The 17,032-nt window shown below is 31.1% G+C and overlaps 2 protein-coding genes across 3 annotated transcripts; one reads left to right on the forward strand and one right to left on the reverse strand.

Moving 5' to 3' along the window:
* Positions 1-239: 239 nt before the first annotated feature.
* On the reverse strand, positions 240-4,494 carry LOC134710103 (uncharacterized). The gene is made up of 3 exons (XM_063570301.1): positions 4,178-4,494; positions 3,039-3,191; positions 240-566 (listed from the first exon to the last, which is right to left on the reverse strand). The coding sequence occupies exons 1-3, from the start codon at positions 4,401-4,403 to the stop codon at positions 343-345; spliced, it is 603 nt and encodes a 200-aa protein (XP_063426371.1). The 5' UTR covers positions 4,404-4,494; the 3' UTR covers positions 240-342.
* Positions 4,495-6,968: 2,474 nt separating this feature from the next.
* LOC134685329 (nitrilase and fragile histidine triad fusion protein NitFhit-like) lies at positions 6,969-16,633 on the forward strand. Of its 2 annotated transcripts, none has more exons than XM_063545007.1 (11): positions 6,969-7,080; positions 8,642-8,877; positions 9,499-9,654; positions 10,779-10,979; positions 11,257-11,367; positions 11,769-11,870; positions 12,592-12,754; positions 13,103-13,230; positions 14,044-14,220; positions 14,443-14,511; positions 15,475-16,632. In XM_063545007.1, exons 2-11 carry the CDS (start codon positions 8,656-8,658, stop codon positions 15,571-15,573), a joined length of 1,428 nt encoding a protein of 475 aa, XP_063401077.1. In that variant the 5' UTR covers positions 6,969-7,080; positions 8,642-8,655; the 3' UTR covers positions 15,574-16,632. The 2 variants fall into 2 exon arrangements, with proteins under 2 accessions (XP_063401077.1, XP_063401086.1); XM_063545016.1 differs by having other exon boundaries at positions 6,975-7,080; positions 8,645-8,877; positions 15,475-16,633.
* The last annotated feature ends 399 nt before the right edge of the window (positions 16,634-17,032 follow it).

The following is a 17,032-nucleotide window of genomic DNA, read 5'->3' on the forward strand; positions in this document are numbered from 1 at the left end:
AGGTAAGGTAATGGAACCAAAATAGAATGTTTGGTTCAGATTTGCAGTAATGATGAATGTTTTAAATGAATATCTACTGGTACTTTTCTTTTAAAAAAACACAAGAGAACTCTTTTTGTCAGGAAACACCGTCAAACATCCAAACATACTATCCACATTGATCTGTGTCCACACTTGTACTTTTCTTTTAAAAAAAAATGCTACATATCTTCTTTATTGAAAAAAAAACAACAAACAAATCATATAAAACAATCTTTAATATTTTTTAACATTGCACTCTATATATTATATAACAAAATTTTGGCAAGCAAACACCATAGTGCAAATAAACTTATCTGAGGCTCAGACAGGACCAGTGACCCCATTAGAGTCTCCTCCTGTTATTTTTCTTATCTCACTGAAGGCCAGAACGGCTGACACAGTTGTCATGACAACAGAGATCAGTGCTAAACCAAAGGACCATGACATAGATGAACTATGTTGAGAGAAGTTCATTCTGATTACATCGATAATACTATCTTTGACCTTGATGGCATACACTATCATTGTCATCATCTGTAAACAGGCTGAAATGTAAAGGTTGTAGGGTTATATGTTAGATGATTATAAAATAATGGGGAAGTGGAAAAGGAAACAGGTGAAGTTTAACTATAGCTCTTCACGTTTCCATGTATTTGTTTCACTGGCTCTCAAATGGTTGAATTTGAGCATTGATATCCGATGAATGTAAGTCCAGAAAAAAAACGTTTTAGGCGCACACAATTGAGTCAATGTTGTTTGCATAATTATTAAAAAAGAATCCAAGTACTGTAAAACGGTTAAGGGAGGGTTCTGTATGTATGTGCCTGTCCCAAGTCAGGAGCCTGCAATTCAGTGGTTGTCGTTTGTTTATAAGTGTTGCATATTTGTTTTTGTTCAATTTTTACATAAACTAGACCGTTAGTTTTCTCATTTGGATTGTTTTACATTGTCATTTCGGGGCCTTTTATAATTGACTATGTGATATGGGCTTTGTTCATTGTTGAAGGTCGTACGGTGACCTATAATTGTTTGAAATTTCTGTTATATTTTGATCTCTTGTTGGGAGTTGTCTCATTGGCAATCATACCATATCTTTCTTTTTTCATAGTATGTCATTTTTAGCTCACCTGACCAAAGGGCTAAGTGAGCTTTTTTCATCACTTGGCGTCCGTCGTCGTCTGTCGTCATTCGTCGTCGTTAACTTTTACAAACATTTTCTCCTCTGAAACTACTGGACCAAAGCTAACCAAAACTTGGCCACAATCATTATTGAGGTATCTAGTTTAAAAAAAAATGCGTCCGATGACCCGGCCAACCAACCAAGATGGTCGCCATGATTAAAAATAGAACATAGGGGTAAAATAGAGATTTTGGCTTATAATTTTAAAACCAAAGCATAAAGAGCATAATTGACATGGGATAAAATTGTTAATCAAGTCAAGATCTATCTGCCCTGAGATTTTCAGATGAATCGGACAACCGGTTGTTAGGTTGCTGCCCTGAACTGGTAATTTTAAGAAAATTTTGCCGTTTTTGGTTATTATCTTGAATATTATTATAGATAGAGATAAACTATAAACAACAATAATGTTCAGCAAAGTAAGATCTACAAATAAGCTAACATGACCAAAATGGTCAGTTGACCGCTCAATGAGTAATTGCCCTTTATAGTCATTTTTTACCAATTTTTCGTAAATTTTTGTAATCTTGTACAAAAAATCTTCTTTTCTGAAACTACTGGGCCAAATTTAACCAAACTTAGCCACTACCATTATTAGGGTATGTAGTTTTAAAAATGTGTGCGATGACCCAGCCAACCAACCAAGATGGGGCAGCCATGGCTAAAAATAGAACATATGGATAAAATGTAGATTTTGGCTTATAACTCTGAAACCAAAGCATTTAGAGTAAATCTCACAAGGGCTTAAGTTGTTTTCAAGTCAATATCTATCTGCCCTGTAATTTTCATATGAATTGGAATTGGGATTTTGCGTTGCTGCGCCCCAATTGGTATTTTTAAAGAAATTTTGTCGTTTTGGATTATTTTCTTGAGTTGTTAATTTTATCAAAATATTATCCTCTGTAACTAAAGGGCCAAGTGTATTATAGATAGAGAAAATTGTAAGTAGCAAGAATGTTCAGTAAAGTAAGATCTACAAACACATCACCATCACCAAAACACAATGTTGCCATGAATCCATCTGTGTCCTTTGTATAATATACATACAGACCAAGGTGAGCGACACAGGCTCTTTATAAGAGCCTCTTGTTTTTGCTGTCAATGATGTCTCCTTTGAGCATAATTATTTCCTGTTGACAAAACTTTAAATTTTTCAAAAAACTAAGGATTTTCTTATCGCAAGAATAGATTACCTTCGCCGCATTTGGCACAACTTCTTGGAATTATTGAGTACTTAATGCTCTTTAACTTTGAACTTGTTTTGCTTTATAACTATTTTGATCTGAGCACCACTGATTTGTCTAGTGTCGAAGAAACGCGCGTCTGACGTATTAAATTATAATCCTGATACCTTTGGTAACTATGTCACATCTTAAATTTATCGTGTTTAAATTTATTGATTTAGAAAGACTTCTTAGACTACAATATTCAGCTTTTTTAATATATACTTCAAAGTGTTTGTTGCCAGAAAACAGTGTATGTAAAGTGCGGATCCTAAAATATCATTTTCACTGTATATGCCAGAAATTTCTAATGTAGAATGATAAATAAACAGACGACTTTTTTTTTTATTTTTGAAGAAAATGATAAGTTAAAATGTACATGCTAAGAAACACATAATACTAATAAAACAAAGAAAAGATCAAATCAGCTCTATCAAAACAGATGTTACTATACTTATAAAACTAAGAAGATGTGCTAATGATACAACAATCAAAGTGATGAAGATATCATAAGCCTTATGTAGAGTCGCATTAAAGCTAGAAACTCTGCACTTCATGCAAACATAATATCTGTCTTTCCACGTTCTATAAATATATAACATTGAATTACATACCTATACTCAAACACAACAAACATAACGACAATGTAAGAGAGAACATTGTAGACGACGAGGTCGGACATTTTATAAAGATGATCAGAAATACTACAGTCAGAACATATCCAAAAATACACATCACCGAAAATGCTTGAACAGCCACTGCAAAATCTGGAGAGAGAGAAAAAAAACAAATATTATCATTGCCTTTCGTTCATTAGGTTGTAAATACTATGTAAATGCCCGCTTTTCTCTTGCAATCTTAGAATTTAAGCAATAAGTTGCTTAAAATGTTTAAGATATATATGTTTTTGATAACGTCTCTGTGAGCTTCAATTAAAGCACAAAAACACAGGTTGTGATTGGGTAATTGAACAAAGAAAAATTGGTAAATCCAAGATTTTCTTTGAAAATGTCGAAGTTAACTACATAACAATATTATGACATAACATTTTTGGTAGAATGCTGTGTGTGATCATTCCTGTGTGGTCGCTCTTATAGTGCTTAATTATTGATAAGTTTGTAATGAAGCGATGTATTTTGTGTTTGCCAACTTATAATATCATATTGAGCGTTCTGAATGAATTCGAAGTTAAATAATATTAAAAAAAACAACGCTTTAGATGCACCAAATGTATAATGTTTTATATTTCTAATTTTATGACGGTTTCTATATCGCTGTTAGTCACCGAAAATCTACCATCAACTCAAAAGTCAGTTTTTCCGTACTTACAAGAATATCTATAACATGTACAATTGCTTTAATTCTCCGTTAAAAGATTTTATAAACTAATAAAAAAAACTTCGCTTCCAACTACCTTTAGTCAATGTTGACCATAGGATGATTTTGGCAAAGTCTCGTTGTGTCTTATAGTTCATCGTTAAGTATTTCTACATCCTTGGCTGATTTTTGTTTTTTTTGTTTTGTTTGAGTGGGTTTTTTTTGGGGGAGGAGAGAGGGGTTGAGAGTTGCTTATGTCTGATAAAGGTAAATCCAGAAAAGCGCTACAGACGCATAAAGGGTCAATCTATACTTATAATGTAATTCTCCAGTTATGTTAATATATCTGGCATACCTTATTTTCTTGATAGTTCTATTTGCATTTCATTTTCTTATTTCTTTCTAACAGATTTTTTCATTTTATTTCTTTTCTTACCAGATTTAAAGGAATCACATTTCCAGTGGTTCGATGCGGGTTGGAAGAGACATATATTCCATATGCCCGTTTTCACTTTGGTTCCACATAAAAACCATTCATTTGTAGATACTGCTATCACAAACATTAAAGCTGATACATAAAGAGTTAGAAATGTCTGTATTCTGCAGGAAACCTTTTCTATTAATTTTGAAAGGAAAGGACTGCATTTTAACGTCCACGGCATCTAAATTGTAATGGAAATTACAAATTTACCAAAAACATTATAATAGTTTTATTTCAGCATAACCACAATGTATATAAACAAAAGCAGATGTGAGGTAAACATAAACGACGCAGCAACAAAATATAAACACAATTATGCAACGAAAACATTAGTTTGGAGGTAAACAACAATAAACGATTTGCTATGCCATAAATGCATGAAATGCCTTTGAACAACTAGATCACGCTAATAAAAGTTCATTCGAGTCGCCAGAAAAATTAGTTTAGTACTCAATTTACCATTGCATGTGTAGTTTCCATTTAGTAAAATGTCGCATAATATTTTTTTTTTAAATAGAGGAACAGAGAAGAAAGAAAGATAAACGTGCAACTTGTATATTCCTTAGGATGTGTTCCAGGCTCTGTAGAATTTGGAAACTTACCGATGTCATTGTTCTTTTCTCTTTTAAAGGGACACTCTAGCTACGAGATATATAAAAACAAATCTGAAGTATGATTTTTTTTTAGTTCAATCATTGATGAAAGTGAAATAGTGAAATATTAATTCTCTTTTAAGGTTCAGCCAGTATGATTCAATGTTGTCAAATTAAGTTAAGAAACAATAATGATGTATAATTCGCTTGCAAGTGAACAATTCGACCCCATTGCATCCGTATTCATGTGAACTTCAATGTAGCTCTTTAGCTAGAGCTGTATAACGCATATACACTGTGCGTGTTTGATTATTTATAGTAAAATAATGTCAACAATGAAAGTGTAAAAAGGTAAATCATTTGATTGACTGATTCAATCCACAAAAAAATGATTCTTATACAGGTAAAAACGATCATTAACATATATTTCTAATTTATAATATGAAACGAAACAGACATAGAAAAATCCAATTGCATAAGTTTAATTTCTATTTATATTAATTATAGTTATGTCTATATTGCGGATATTTCGGAGGTCAACTCGATAATTATTACATGGCAACTAGACTCAAATACACACGAAACGAAGCTACATATTATCGAGCCAATGCACTGTAAATTGTTTATTTTAGTCTTTGTTTAAAATTTTGGTAAATGTTTTGGATGGTTATAAATAAAATAAAATAATTTGAGTCAAATCGGTAAACATGAATTTGACAGCTAGAGTCGCTAAGTTAAAGTTTTTTTTAATAATCAATTTGTTTAGCCAATCATGTAGATTTTTTCTTTTTCTTTTAAATAAAATACCTGGACAAATAGAAAGAAGAAACACACAATTGTTCCTACCTTCAAAAGAAAATTCCTTAAAATTTTATTCTAATATTGTTTCCACGAACGGAATAACAAGTATAGCTCATAAGAGAAGCGATATATGTCAGATATACAATTATTGAATGGTATAAATATTAAAGTTTATGAGAAACAGTTTATGTTGATGTAATTTTCTGGTATACAAATAATTATTTTTCAAACAGAGATGAAATGCTGGGACTCGCCAATTAATTATTTCGTAATTTTATAATCAGATGTTATTGTGATTATAGAGAAGGAAGTCGGGCGAAATCTTATTTAAAAAGATATTAAACGCTCTAATATATATAACAGCAACACTATTCAAATAATCATTAGACTTTGATAATTAAGTTCATTCAGTAAGTAAAATAGGAATTTATTGAAAATTGATATTATAAGAATAAGAAGAAAAAGAATAAGAATATTTTATTATTCCAATCAAGGGCCCTTGATGGGCAGCATAACATGTACACATAGAACAATACATCATGATTTGTAACAGAAAAACATTTTTATATAATAAAATGAAATATTAAAAAAAGTTCAGACAGGTGTTATTATCTTCTATTATATGTAAACTTCTGATGAATGGTCATTTGACCTGTGTTCTAATGAAATGGAAACGTGATGCTGCTGTGCAAAACTTTATATCCTTATATGATTTCCCAGCACATGTATATATGAGAACATAAGCATCACAGTCATTCTAATGTTAAATGAGAATTTCGCCTATTAACAAAATAAGAATTGAATTGCAAAAGCATTGCATTGACATTGGCATTGACATTGACATTTGCATTGTAGTTGTAATTGTAATGCATTGCATTGAATTGAATTATAATTGCAATCGTTATTGTATTGCAATATGTTATTGTATTGCTATTGTAATTTCGATGTCATCATTCCATTTTAATTGTATTGCTATTATAATTGTATTGCTGTTGTAGTTGTATTGCTATTGTAATTAAATTGCATTGCATTGTAATTGTTTTGCTATTGTTATTGCAATGTATTGCATCGTAACTATAAATTAGAGTCATTAAAAGTGAACATTACATCATCCGTGTAATTGTAAGAAAAGAAAAAGAGCTAATTTGCTAAAAAAAAATAACAAAAGTTTTTTGTCTTGCTTTCAATCTTATAGTAGCAGTATTTTATTCCCTGAATATAATTGCATTAGAGCACACTAGCTGGGATTAAAAACCCTAAAATAGAGTGTTCTTAAATGAAAGGAAAAAAGCTTGACGCAAAATATTCACCGTTTCCGATTTCATTATTATTGTACAACATCCGTTTTTCTACTTTCACTTTCTGTTTCTGCACTGATTGAGGATAGGATTGCACTGGTTTCCGTCAGCTGAGTGGTCACTGTGTTGTGTTGTGCAGTATTTAGACAAAGAGTACTGTCCAAAGGTATATGTTACCAAATATAAATATACGATTCATCTTGTGACTAGATCTATCCAGAAACGATCTTGATGTAACAAAAGTTTTTATTCTGTGTTATTTTTTTTTAATCTAGATGGGTCTTTATTTACAAAATAATTATAAAGTCCCACCTATTTAAGGTTTATGTGGACCCTATGGCTAAAATGGCCGTATTTTCACCTCAGAATTTACTATGAGTACAGACAAACCTGAGCATCTGTAAAAAAATTCAGGCATAGCATGCCCTAGATAAATGAATTTTAAGTATGTTTATGTTTTAGAAAGAAAAAAAAATTACCAGCATTTTGCCGTTCACTTTTTTTCATTCCTCCAGAATCTGGAGGAATGAAAAAAAGTGAATTCTGGAGGAATGAAAAAAAGTGAACGGCAAAATGCTGGTAATTTGAGAAGATGCCAAAATAAACTAAGTTAGGAAACAGGTTTGAGAACTTCCCCACAGGTAAAAATTAAAGTGAGCATTTTTAATTGACATGGACATTAGATGGACAATAGGTACCTGACAATAATTGGTAAATTAAACTGTGTACCTGAGTGGACCATATCAAGGTAAACTCAACTGTTTGTTAATTTTATCATCTTCTGCAGAGACGAAAAAAAGTGTACGGCAAAATCCAGTTAATTTATGAATTTTCTAAATCATACAATGCATTTGAATTCTATTTATCTAGGGCATGCTATGCCTTAAAACTTTTCAAAATGCACAGGTTTGTCTGTACTCAGAGAAAATTTTGAGGTGAAAATACAGCCATTTTAGCCATAGGGTCCACATGAACCTTAATTTTAAATCCATATATATTGAATAACCCCTTGAATCATATATGTAGACAAATGGAGTTAAACCAACCTTAAAAAACACCCACGATTCTGTTCAGAGGAGTGAGTACCCTGATAAATTTGCATTCAACTCCATAAAAATCAAATAGTTGATGTTTTGTTTTATTTCTTCTAATAATTAGAACAATTCGAATCCATTACTTGTGTTTTAAATGGATACTTGCTACATTTTTTAATTGCTTATTTTGCAAAGTTTACCTTTATGTGGATGTTGCATAGCGACATACTGTCCCTTTTATTTTTTTGTTAGAGTAAATTGTTAATTTGTTGGTATTGTAAATGTTTTATGCATATTTAAATATAATTATTTAGCTATGCAGACATAGTAGAAAGACTTGTTAATTTATGATATTGTCAAATGATAAAAATACAAATTGTTATTCTCTAAGAAAACATGTCAGACTTTTAATTTTTGCTGATGTCACAGATTTTGGTCATGCATCAGTGTCATTGGCATTTTTTTTAATGATTTTCAGTTATACATAGGTCCAAGAACAAAAATTGTATGCACAATTTTACCAAAATCTATGACATAGGTCATTTTACTTGACCTCCATCTTTCACAGCTGTATCTTAAAATACTTATCATGATAAAATTATCCTCATGTAACAAATAATTCAGTTATGTTTTAAGTACTTTAATATGATAAATTTAAGATATTCTGTCTTGAGAGCACTTTATGTTTTACAGTAGATGTACCACAGATGAAGATTGTTTATCATAGTATAAGAACATTGTGGAGATCTCATAGTTTAACATTTGCTCGTTATAAATACCTGTCAACAATGTCTTCCATTGATGTCAGTAAGGTAGAACAGCTCAATCCTATTATTGGAGTATGTCAATTGACCTGCACAGTGGATAAGGACAAAAATTTCCAGATTTCTAAAAGTTTGATAGAAAGGGCAAAGAACAAAGGTGCAAAGGTTTGTATTTACCAATTGCGATAAGTATAAGGTGCTATAACACCAGTACTCAAAGGTAGCTACATTGAAAACCCATTGGTGGCCTTCAGCTGTTGTCTGCTCTATGGTTGGGTTGTTGTCGCTTTGGCACATTCCCCATTTCCGTTATCAATTTTTATTTTATTATTCCTAAGGCTCAATAATCCTAAACTGAAGTGTAAGAACCATGCTTTTACTTTTAAAATACAGTCTAGTCAGTCTGGATTTGACTAAGCACCATACAATCTTTCTTAATGTACTGCAAAATAAGGGCAAAACATGCTGCTATAGGTTAAAATGTCAAACGGAATATATATTGAAAAGCTTTCATTTATTTCAGTATAGATAAACCTTGCAATCATTAATGCTTTAGGCAAAAGACATTCAGAAACAATATTTTTTTATAGAAAAATAGAAAAACAGAAAACCACAATAAAAAAAGAACAAATCTAGAAAACACAGAAAGGTCAAGAATGAGCAACATGAACACACCAAGTATATTGAGTATAAATAAAAGAGGATATGAGATGTATATTAATGAGCAAGATACTCAATATCAATACAAAAAAACCTCCATAAAATAAAACATTTCTTTAATTTTAGATGGTATTTCTACCAGAAGCAGTAGATTATATTGGGGAATCTAAACAACAGAGTATAGACATGGCAGAGGATCTTAATGGTATAACTATATCTAAATATCAAGATTTAGCAAAGCAGCTAGGAGTATGGATATCTGTTGGGGGATTCCATCAGAAGGTAAACAAGAATTTTCAGTAGATTGTTACTAAATTTTCATCCAACTTTATTTTAAATATATTTCAAACCTCATTGACGTTAATTAAGTTTAAAGTCAGGTGAGCTGATATCTAGATAAATGTAATTTTATAGGAGCATAATGAATTGTGTAAATACATATATGTAGAGTAGGTGAGCATTCAATCAAGAGTTGGACACCATGACTTTCATTTCATGTTTCATTGACATAAATTGAGTTGTTGTATATAGTATGTATGTGAATATAAGTAAAAAGGACTTCTTTTTTGACAAGGGTTAACATTAGGGCAGAGTTTTGACATTGGTTAAGTTGAATGTTCTTATTCTTTTCTCAGTACTTATAAGACTCAGTGTATTCAAACTTGTGAAGAGATCAATAGGTTATTTTCACCAAGTTATATTTTTTTTTACATTTATTCAATTAAACACTGTCCCAGGTTAGGGGGAGGTTTGGGATCCCGCTAACATGTGTAACCCCGCAACATTATTTATGTATGTGCCTGTCCAGGAGCCTGTAATTCAGTGGTTGTCGTTTGTTTTTGTGTTACATATTTGTTTTTCGTTCATTTTTTTTATATAAATGAGGCCGTTAGTTTTCTCGTTTGAATTGTTTTACATTGTCATATCAGGGCCTTTTATAGCTGACTATGCGGTATCAGCTTTTCTCATTTATGAAGGACGTACGGTGACCTATAGTTGTAAAAGTTTGTCATTTTGGTCTGCTGTGGACAGTTGTCTCATTGGCAATCATACCACATCTTCATTTATATTTATTGTGCATAACAAGAAAACCTATGTGCTTGTAAATAACCTTAGTTTTAAAGCATGTCTATGCCTGATATGCAGTTTATAAAAAAGGATAACTTAAATTAAGAATAATCATCTCATGAAAACTGGCATATATATATATATAAGATAGAAAATTAATCTAAAACACAATAAAATGTCTTTGCATCCCTACAGTGTATTAGAAGGGGTGTCAGGAGGATGCACATGAGACAACATTCAGGACAAATTCCATACATCTGTCACCGGAGTTATAGCCCTTTATTAGTTATAAGCAGAGAAAAAGTGTTCTTAGTTTTATACATACATCAATATTTCAGGTTAAAGAAGAAAAAAGATTGCTGAACACACATGTGTTGATAGATAACAATGGAGAGATACAATCTACCTACAGTAAAGCTCATTTATTTGACCTTGACATACCAGAGAAGGTCAGACTATGTGAGAGTGATTATACTGTTCCAGGGGACAGAATGGTATCACCAGTGGAAACACCTGTTGGCAAAGTTGGACTTTCTATTGTATCTTTTCTGTCTCGTATATTAAGATGATGAGGCCAATTTTGTTGGTCTATTTTATGGAACTTTATGTCAGTTTCTGAAAATTTGACAAATAATTATACCATTTTAAATGATATAGAAAACCTAAAAAGTATTGTAGTTCTGTTAATCAAAGACAAAAATCTCTTGATTACTTGTCTTTGTCTTAATAGTTACTCAATGAGGAAAATCAAACCAGCTCTTTACAGTTTGTGATTTTAGCCAGAACTGACATTATTTTTTTCCTTAACTCAATTAGTGTTATGATTTAAGATTTCCAGAAATGTCTACTGCCTTAGCTAAGGAAGGAGCAGATATATTGACATATCCCTCAGCGTTCACAGTACCAACAGGGATGGCTCATTGGGAAGTAGGTAATAAAACAGTATCCCTCTTCTTTCACAATCCCTACAGAGATATCTCCCTAAGAAATAGGTAATATATAGGAATCCCTTAGGACTCTATAGTCCTTAAAGTGATTGTTTACTTTATGAAAATGTATCATATCAAATTACTCCTATGATCTTAGACAACAACACCTAAGATTTTAAAGAAAGCAAAAGGCAAAATATAATGTGACAAACATATTTTCTAATGATAATGTTGACTGAGGGACTAACGACTAAGCAATTTTCTTCATATTTTATATCTTCAGATGGAAATCAACATTAAACAATAAATTTATATTTGGAATTGATTTTTTTTATTAAAAAAAAACAACACGTAAGTGTGATCTTATGGTAATATTACATATCAATCAAGATGTTTTAGGTTTTATTACGAAGTAGAGCTATAGAGACACAGTGTTATGTGGTAGCAGCAGCTCAGACTGGTAAACATAATGAAAAAAGACAATCCTATGGTCATGCTATGGTAACCTATTTATATCTAATAAGGAGATGTGGTATACTATATACCTAGTATCATATGAATACACAGTATTATAAATATGGAAAATGCAATAATGAGACTGTGACTCAATAAAAAAAAGATTTTATAATAAAATGAAACGACATTTGGAGATGGACAAGCTTGACATTAACCTATCTGATAAAGTTGTGAATAAATTTGACTGAGACTAGAAAAAATAAGCCATCAACACTAAATTCCTTAGAGTCAAAACTAGAGAAAACCACAAAGATTATCAGTTTTCTTTAGTTATACCAATAAGTTCACCTAAGTAAAAACAAATCAATATGATAAATGTGTGCAAACATTGATAGATTTTACTTTTTAATTCATATAAAGACTATGAAGACAGACTAGAGCAAGAAAACACATGAATAACAAAAGATTTGCTGGTTTTCTGAAAGTTAAGATAACTGTAAATCTGTTAAAGTTATACATATGTAATAAGGAACATTATCTTTTATTGTGCTTATTGTTTTCTTGTTCCTTCTGTTCATTGAATAACACATTTGTCCTTTAGAATTGTCAATAAAAGAATCATCCTAAATATACATGAAATACTTGCCACTGGACATAAAGCAACCAATTACAAATCAATCATGATTTAGAACCATTTCATATTATTTGAACTACCTGTAAATGTTCATACAGCTTCATTAGCAGAATTGATATTTTACTAATACAGGTAGTAGATCCCTGGGGAGCAGTAATTGCACAGTGTAGAGAAGGTACAGATGTATGTGTAGCAGAAATAGATCTTTCCTATCTCAAAAGTGTCAGGACCAACATGCCAATATGGAGTCATAGAAGACCAGACTTGTATGGAGAAATACAAAATTTATCAAAAAGTAATTTAACTTAACATTTTTATGATTCTTAAATGGCACTGGGATATCTTAAATAATAAACTATTATTACATTATATTACTGGTAAATTAAAGTTGACGTATTAAAAAATACAAGATGAAAGAAGATGCATTTATTGCTCTTGGTACAATTCAGATTCTCAATCTCAAGTTTCTATTTAATGTTATATGGACTATTGTTTTGCTGAGCATCATTTGTCATGTTTGTATGATTTCTTTAATTTTTGTTTTCACTTGTCAGAAAAGTGAATATATAAATAAATTGTAGATATTACTAGGAATACAGTGATTTCCTTGGTAACTTCATTTTACCAATATATTTCTTTTCAGGTTCAGGCTGTGATATTGATAGTGAAGAGAAGTATCAGTTTGGACATTGTTGGATTAAAAACACTCAGGTTTTCTATAAAACCAAATTAAGTTATGCTTTTGTGAATATTAAACCAGTTTTTCCTGGTCATATCCTTTTAAAAAAAATTACATAAAAGTGTTCGTTTAGTGGAGGTTGTGAAATTGACAAAACATTAGTAACATAAACAATAGACAACTTTCGAGTTCGATGCATTTCATCAAAACTCTGGTTTTAGTGAATATCATTGGTGCTTTTAGGGCCATTGTCACTTCCTTTCTAATGTTGAGCTAGTGGTTGGAAAACTATAATGCTTTATTGCAAGAATTATTCTGCAAAATAAATTCTCATAATTGACAATCAGCACTGCTGTCATTAGGGAATTGTGATTAGGTACTTACAAAACAAACATCATTTCTAGTTGATCCTGCACAATGATGATCACTTAGATGCTTGATGAATGTTAATAGTGCAGAGATACAGGCGATCCCCTTGGTCTGGAAAATGATGTCATAAAGGCGTGCATAATTGACGATTTTTTCCTGTGACGGGTGAACTCGAAAGTGGTCTATTGAATTATCACATTCTAAACAATTTTAAGATCTCTGCTGTAATAAATTGAGAGAATACAGTTAAAATTGTGCTCATTTTCAATTTTGCAATTATTTATATTTTTCATTGGTAAAGCACAAGCAGAAAATTGAGTGCTCAATAAAATACAAAATTGTAGGTAGTTGTGATGACAGAGATGAACAAATATCAATGTAAGGTACTCATTGAAAAACTAATATTTGTCATATTTACAGTTTTATTACCACAGTAAATCATATACTTTCTTTGCTGTGAATAAGTCAGTTTTATATTCTGTATACCTTTTTTCCCAAAACAACGATTGCAATTCAATATCCTTAACGTCAATGTACATGTATTAGTTGCCTCTTTACGACCAGCAGAGAGACTTAGTGACTTGTCACCTACAGAAATATCAGATTTGTTCAACACAGTTCAGACTGTATCCAATGTAATACAGAAGCATTTCAAGGGGACATCACTTACAGTTGCTGTTCAGGATGGCAAAGAGGCTGGACAAACAGTTAAGGTAACTTTACTATGTATTTACTAAAAGCTATGGATAGATAAAACTATATTTGTGTGACAAAATTGTACAAAGATAGCAGTTCAGTTTAAAGAAAAGTTTAAAGTCATTTTCATTTTCTTATCAGCAAAATTTCATTGAAATATAATTGAAGAAAAAAGGTTTATTGTTGTGTCCAATCATGATAACTCTACATCAGTAATTACAACCGATTTATTTTTTCAGCATGTTCATGTACACATTCTGCCAAGAAGAGAGCAAGATATACCAAATAATGATGATATATATCATGAGGTATGCATACTTAACTGTTTGTGTTCTTTTCTAAATACACAGTTAGAATCGCAATATCAAAGAACCTCAATAATTGAATTTTGATGAAATCAAACAAAGTGTAATTTTAGACCCTTTGGACCTCATGTGATCCAATTTAAAATGGAGACAAAATTCCAAAAACTTAACACACGGTAGGATTCAGCATATTTAAGTACCCCAGGAATTCAAGACGGAAACCCCATTGAAATTGGTCAAGAAATTAGCTATTTATACAAAGTATGAGAAAAGTATTGTTTTTGGCCCCTTTTTTGTCCCTTATTCCTTAACAGTTTGCGCCATAACCTCCAAATTCAATCCCAACCTTCCTTTTTACAAATGGAACCTTGTGGTACAATTTCAGAAAGATCCATACTCTAACACATAAGTAATTGCCTCGAAACAAGAAAAATACTTATTTTGACCCCTTTTGGGCCCTTTGTTCCTAAACTGTTGAGACCAAAAAAAAAAAAAATCAATCCCAACCTTCCTTTATTGGTTAAAATAAAACCTTATGTTAAAATTTAATTGATTTCTATTTACTTCTACTAAGGTTATTATCAGGAAACCATCCGTCCTCGGACAACAACGTTGACGATGAGGACAACGTGATACCAATATACGACCAATCATTTTTTATTTTTTTTGTGGTCGTATAAAAATGATATAGGTAGGCCTTATAGGGTAAACATAGAAAAGTAAAATACAATATAGCATAAGAAGGTCCTTTACTTTTATAATGTTGAGGTCGGTTGATTTTACATCATACAGAAAGCCCAAGGAGCCATACTTAGATTGTTATTCAGAAAATGAGATCATTAATTGAAATGTAAACTTTTATAAATACTGTGTTTAATAGTTCCAGTTATCATTTCAGCTACTAAAAAAATATTTGAAAAGATTATTTATGAATATTATATTATGGTTTTTAAATTTTATTTACAGCTTGAGAAGCACGATAAAGAAATGTTACAGTCTGATATGAGACCTGAAGAAGAGATGGAGAAAGAATCTAGAGAATTACGAAAGTATTTTAACCCATAGACTGAATTGAAATGGAAAAGCCAATGGACACTTGTTGCAATACATTTAGTGTTACTTTGTCAATCTCAGTTATTCAGATCTTCTTTTATTAAACAGAAATGCATAGTATCTCATCAAAATGAACATTGCAATGAAAAGCACTGTTGCCCTCTTTAACTGAAGGAACCCCATCACTTTCAGAATGTATATTTTTGTGGTTAGATTTAATTAGACTAACTTTGACAAAAAGGTGGTGGTTGACTTACTATAAGTCACCCCTGGTTTTGATACTAATTAGGAATAGAAATAGTTAAGGTTCATGTTTTTACTGAAGCAAGGAGAGATTAGTAATTGGGTTGTCACTCAGTTGTTAAGGAGTGGGGCCTCCCCTCCACCCAACAAAGCTGAAAACAGTAAAGAACAAAAACATCAGTTGCATGTTATAGTTAATAAGCAGATATCATGAACATTCTCATTAAAAAAATAATTTACAGTACATAAATTTAATATAACTCAAGAATTTCCTTAATTTTAACAAGTACAACAAAGATTTCAAAATGATTTTTGATTGTAATCAGATTTTATTTTAAGTATTGCATTATAAAAGTGGATACTTATAACAGATTTTTTTGTTAAAGGGAAACTTCGCAAAAAAATCAAAAATTGATATTATGTCCGTCCATTCTGTATAAAAATGCTCAAATTTATAAATATTAAAGTTTTATTCCGCTAGATAAGAGATCACCATCGATTTTAAATTTTGAGTATCAGTTCTCTGCCTTCCGCCATTTTGTTATCTTGTTCAAATAAAAATCACGATATGTCTATAAACCACAAAGAAACAAAACTACAGTAACCGATGTAGTCTTAATTACGTGTCGATATCTTGTCAATCGTACGGTTGTTTTATCTGACTAACTAACTTGATACGGAAAATGTTCTTATTTTTTTAATAACCATATAGTCTGTTATTTTTAAACTGTTAATATTGGAATTAGTTAAAAAGTCAAAGTTCAAATCATAAATAAGTGTTCTGTTAGGCAGAGTTTTGTTTTATAAGGAGGTTTTTAAGATTTTTTAATTCTGGTTATATTCTTTTAAAAGGTGTACATGAGAATATTTCATTTTGCTATTGCTTTAGCAATAAAAATATTGAATGCTGTATAAGTGTTTATTCCTTCATTATTGCATTTATATTATGAGTAGACATATGTTAACACAATTGTCAGTAGAAGTAGGTATTAAAGTAGATTTTATATAGGAATCCAAAAAAAACTGAAAATATTGCTTTTTTAGCTTACCTGGCCCAAAGGACCAAGTGAGCTTTTCTCATCACTTAGGGTCCATCGTTGTTAACTTTTATAAAAATGGCCACAACCATTATTGGGGTATCTAGTTACAAAAATGTGTCCAGTGATCGGGCCAAACAACCAAGATGACCACCATGGCTCAAAATAGAACGTAGGGTTAAAATACAGTT

Source organism: Mytilus trossulus, chromosome 1 (genome assembly GCF_036588685.1).
Source record: "Mytilus trossulus isolate FHL-02 chromosome 1, PNRI_Mtr1.1.1.hap1, whole genome shotgun sequence".
In the NCBI taxonomy this organism is placed as follows: Eukaryota; Metazoa; Mollusca; class Bivalvia; order Mytilida; family Mytilidae; genus Mytilus; species Mytilus trossulus.

Coding starts and splice junctions, on each gene's coding strand:
- LOC134710103 (XM_063570301.1), bottom strand. CDS start 4,403: ATGCCGTGGACGTTAAAATGCAGTCCTTTCCTTTCAAAATTAATAGAA. Junction 3,192..4,177: donor ATGTGATTCCTTTAAATCTG/GTAAGAAAAGAA, acceptor CTCTCTCTCCAG/ATTTTGCAGTGGCTGTTCAA. Junction 567..3,038: donor TTTGTTGTGTTTGAGTATAG/GTATGTAATTCA, acceptor TTTACATTTCAG/CCTGTTTACAGATGATGACA.
- LOC134685329 (XM_063545007.1), top strand. CDS start 8,656: ATGAAGATTGTTTATCATAGTATAAGAACATTGTGGAGATCTCATAGT. Junction 11,368..11,768: donor CAGGGATGGCTCATTGGGAA/GTAGGTAATAAA, acceptor AAGATGTTTTAG/GTTTTATTACGAAGTAGAGC. Junction 14,512..15,474: donor ATGATGATATATATCATGAG/GTATGCATACTT, acceptor TTTTATTTACAG/CTTGAGAAGCACGATAAAGA.